Here is a 4784-nt window from a genome sequence, read left to right as displayed (position 1 = left end):
CTCCCCCTCCGTTTCAGCACCACGGGCAGCTCCACCCCGGGCACCGCCCCCCTGCTACGTCATCACCAGCCCCTCCCCTCTAACAGCACCTCTGCCTTAAGTGGGAGATTAAAGGAGCATAGAATCATAGAAACATTAAGGTTAGAAAAGACCCCTAAGATAATGGGAGGTGTCACTCTGCCGCATCAACCCCCCTCATGGTGCGATCTTCATTGGCGCTGGGAAAGTCTTCTCTTGGTAATTATTGACCAGTCCCACTGGTTGTCTGTCCGAGAAGGAAAAACTATGGAATTAATGGGTGTGTTTATCCTAGTGGGAGAAAAACCAGAAGGTGGGCAAAAAATAAAAAGCAAAAAAGAGAAGAGGGAGTCCCTCCCAAATGCATCCATCTGGACATCTTTGGGAAATACCAACAGGTGTTGCAATTGTTGTTTAATGTTTTTGTTCTCCTTTTCCATATCTCAAAAGACATTTGAAGCTAAAATTCACCACCTGGAGACCAGGCTTAGCCGAAAACCCCGTGAAGGGACCGCTGAACTGGAGTACTTTGTGCGCTGTGAAGTCCACAGCTCTGACCTTAATACCTTCATTAGCTCCATCAAGAGGGTAGCAGAAGACGTGAGGACCACCAAAGAAGACAAATGTAAGGAAATTCCAAACTCTTTTACTTCTCACTGTAGAAACAGGGTGAAGAAAAGGGGAAGGGCTACTGTATGCTAAATTTGAGCAAAACAGGGGAGACACCTGAATCCTGAAAGTCACCTCTCTCCTTGTCCATTTCTCAGCAGACTCTAGAGTCCACAGCTCTTTCTTCTGGTGCCAAATTTAGTCTTTAAGTAAATGAAATTTTCATCTTCTTGTTTATTTTTGTCACAAAATACTCTGCTGAGAGTTGGGCAGGGAAGTCATGAAATGCAGATCATGGCAGTAGACCTGTCTCTGTCTCAACAGGATTGAGAGTGTGGAACTGCTGCCTGGAAGGGACAGCACTGTCATGTGCTGTCTGCTGTATGTGTGCATTTGGTACCACAGGCCAGATGTATCTTATTCAACCTCTCCCCCTCCTTCTCAGCAGGGGATGCTCCATCTTTACTTCCGCAGCTGGTTTTTCTCTTTCTCTCTCCCCACAGTTCACTGGTTTCCCAGAAAAATCTGTGAATTAGACAAGTGCCATCATTTGGTCACCAAGTTTGACCCTGACTTGGATCTGGATCACCCGGTGAGTTAGTCTATGTGGGCACATCCTCACACTGGAGTCTTGAGCCTTGCCTCCGAAGCAGGGAGCTGGAGAACGCCTACTAGTGCAGCTGAGTAGGGAACTGTGGTGCAGTCACCGCCATGAGAAAAGTTTCTCCAGCCAGTGATGAAATTTGTTGGATGAGAAATGTTCGTAACTGACTAAAAATTCTGCCTCTCTTCCTCTTGGTTTTCACAGGGCTACTCTGACCAAGTGTATCGCCAGAGAAGGAAATCGATAGCAGAAATTGCTTTTCACTATAAGCAGTAAGTCTCTTTCCTAACATCCAAGCGGGGATAATAATGTGTCAGTGCAACCTGTTGACAAGTCATTGTTCTACCTGCATGAGACATCTTTTATGTTTTTCCTCTCTGTTCAGCCTTGCCAACTCTTTTTTGTGTCCCTCTTCTCTCTATGTATTCCAGTCTCTTCTTAATTAAAAAATGCCCGTGGTCATTAACTCATACATCGATAAAGGCAGAATAAAGCTGCTGTATAACAAAAGCCATGTAAAATTCTAGCAAGTCTCAAACTTCATTTTGAAACGTCTCATATCTTTTAGAATGACATCGCGTTTTGACTTCAATGTTTCAAGTACCGAAAAAGCTACCACATGCCTAGAATACTTATTCCAATGATTCATTATCCTGGCTGTGGAAAAATGTGCAGTTTATTTCTAAACTGAACTTTGGTAGCTTTAGCTTTCACTCAATGGACCATACGTGTCTTTCATCTTCTAGACTGAATTCTGCTGTCAGATTTTTTTTCCCATGAGGGTATTTATAGACTAAATGGTTTACTTATTAACTCTCTCCGGTAAATTAAATAGATTCCAGTAATGGTCTCATCATTGTCTTACATAGATTTAAGACTATCTCATAGTAGCCCTTCTTAATACTCCTGTTCTGATATATGTGGTGATCGCACTCAGCCCCCTCACTACAACATGAGAGCTCTAATATTTGGTGGAGTTTGTAAAATATTCCCTAAATCCTATTCAGTACCACTGCCCTCCACCATAGCATCTCCCTTTCTGAGCAGGACTTTTAAATGTAGACTTCTGCAGTGAGCTGTGCTGCAAGCAGGCTATGGAAATTATGTGGGTCACCTTCTTGAGCTACCCCTGCCACTGGTGTGATCCCAGCATGGCTTTCTGCTCTGCTAGGTTTCATGTTCTTTGCAGATATGAAGACCAGAATATAGATATTGATGTGTTTATCCTGTACTAATACTAAATGTGGAGAAAGTCACTGTATCAACAAGACTTCTGAGGGACACAGGAAGAAATACTGCCCCACGATGATGCACCCATTTAAGGTGTCTTCTCTCACAGCTGATCTGCAAGTTGGCGTTTATGAGCCACTGCGTAGAATCCCTCCAGGCTATTAATGGAAAAGAAACTATGGTTTATCGGATATCGTATGAAGATCTCACTTGTTCAAATGCAGAACAGAAGGATTTAGGAAATACGATTGCTAATTATGGTGTAGAAAAGGCAAAAGTGTCAGTCTTCATTAGTTCCCACTTAAATCAATGCTAAGATTTTTTCTCTTGCTGTCCTTAATCTTACTGACAATATATTTTTCTGCAATTCAAATGCGTTTAGTTTTCCTTATTAGCTGCTTTTATTTTCCAGCCACTGGTTCATTCTTGGAGCCATCAGCTGCCTGAAGTTCAGACACATGAAATTAATTTTTTTTCACACAAAGTTTTGTCTTTTTCCAGTGAAAACCACTTTTCTTTCTGGAAGAAAATATTATGCCTGCTAAGCATTTGCTCATCCTTGTTCATTTATAACCTCTGGCTAGATGAGTGCCTTTCCCTGTGACCACCTATTTGTTGCACCTGTACAAGTGACCCAGCACTAAGCTTTGTCTTTCCTGTCACCCTCTCATTTGGTTTAAAGAAGATTGGTCAACATCAGGCAGAGCTTCTCCAAAATGCTTCCTTCTCAAAGGGAAGAGTGTCTTGTGCTCTGGTGCTGTCAGTAACGGTGCGTTTGCCTTGCAGTGGGGACCCGATCCCTCACGTGGAGTACACGGCGGAGGAGATCGCTACCTGGTGAGCACTGATTTAATCCATGACCTTTATTGGCTTCACCACTAGAAGCTGGGAATCAGAGCCTAAATGGTTAGGGTGTGACCTCTTGAAAAATGTATCAGGAGTGCAAGCATCCTACGTAATGGCTTGTTATAAAAAAATAGTAACCTGTTGCGTGGTGTTTTATGGTAGAGACTGTGTTCAGGAAAGCAGGCTACCTCCAAAACAGTGAAGTTCTGCATCTTCTTCTCTTGGGGTGCACCAAGAGCACTTTCATGCTGTAGCCCCCAGGAGTTTCCTTTAAAGGATCCTCCGAGAAGGCGAGGTAGATAATTTGGAGTCCCACTTCTCTAAGGGGAGCTGGCTTAGTAGCAACTTCCAAACAAAGGGCAGTTATCAAATGTGAGGCCCATGGTGAGTATCTGCATGGTACCTCGCTGGCCTCACTTACGAAAATGCTTCCTTTTTACGCGATTATTTCCAGGAGCATTGCTGCAGGAGTGTCCCTGAAAACAAGGCCAGTTCATGTGAACTGAGTACACAGGCTCCTAAACAAGGTCATCTCCTGGGTATATTGACTGTCCTCATAGCGCAACTTCGGGAGCTAACCCACAGGGAACATTCTAATTCCTGTTAATACCTTTTATACAATCTTTGACCTTCAAGGTCAGAAACAGGTCTGTGCTGGTGCAACTGCTGACTCTACAGGCTCACTTGAATACGTGTCTGTATGTTTCCACACCCCTACCAATGCACACAGATACAGACTTAGGCAAAAGGACAAGAAAACTGAAGGAGTGAGCCCCTGATAGTGTGTATCCAGAGGACAGGAGAGAACTAGGCACATCAAGCCACTGAATGTGTGCCACCTCTCGCCCTGAAGGAAGGAGGTGTACAGCACCCTGAAGAGCCTGTACCCCACCCACGCCTGCAAGGAGTACCTCGAAGCTTTCAGTCTACTGGAGAAATTCTGCGGCTACAACGAGAACAACATCCCGCAGCTGGAGGAGGTTTCCCGCTTCCTGAAAGGTGGGTATGAGCCTGGGGGGATGCAAGTCCAGGATCTGCCAGGGTTCCAGCATGGTGGTGGCAGCTACAGCTGGGAAACATGAACCTAAAGGAAGAGTGTGTGAGTGGAGATTTGGGAGGAGACCTGGTGGAGGCTTGTGAATTGCCCACAGATGACAGAGGCAGACCCCACTGAGCACCTAAAGAACAGATGTTGCTCCCTAGCAGGAGCAAAAAGATTAGGCTTGGCCCTGCAGAATTCCTTTAGCTTCTAGCCGTGATGCTTTTGCTATCGGTGCTGGGAACATGGGACACCAGGACAGCCCATGGGCCATGCACCCCTGCAGAGACAGTGTTGCCTTGTTTCAGAGAGGACTGGCTTTCAGCTCCGGCCAGTGGCTGGTTTGTTGTCGGCGCGGGACTTCCTCGCCAGCCTGGCCTTCCGCGTCTTCCAGTGCACACAGTACATCCGCCACGCGTCCTCGCCCATGCACTCCCC

At 45.5% G+C, this 4784-nt stretch overlaps 1 protein-coding gene across 1 annotated transcript in view; it reads left to right on the top strand.

Moving 5' to 3' along the window:
• The window catches only part of TH (tyrosine hydroxylase), a 16850-nt gene that overhangs the window by 8044 nt on the left and 4022 nt on the right, over nucleotides 1–4784 (top strand). The window contains exons 3-8 of the mRNA XM_009877076.1: nucleotides 469–643; nucleotides 1131–1219; nucleotides 1436–1503; nucleotides 3248–3298; nucleotides 4161–4306; nucleotides 4655–4784. The exon at nucleotides 4655–4784 is cut by the window's right edge and continues 5 nt beyond it. Of these exons, the coding sequence (XP_009875378.1) occupies nucleotides 469–643; nucleotides 1131–1219; nucleotides 1436–1503; nucleotides 3248–3298; nucleotides 4161–4306; nucleotides 4655–4784 (659 nt within the window). The remainder of the gene's footprint in view (nucleotides 1–468; nucleotides 644–1130; nucleotides 1220–1435; nucleotides 1504–3247; nucleotides 3299–4160; nucleotides 4307–4654) is intronic.

Source organism: Apaloderma vittatum, unplaced genomic scaffold (genome assembly GCF_000703405.1).
Source record: "Apaloderma vittatum isolate BGI_N311 unplaced genomic scaffold, ASM70340v1 scaffold1789, whole genome shotgun sequence".
Taxonomy (NCBI): Eukaryota; Metazoa; Chordata; class Aves; order Trogoniformes; family Trogonidae; genus Apaloderma; species Apaloderma vittatum.
This window is presented reverse-complemented; position numbering and strand designations above follow the sequence as displayed.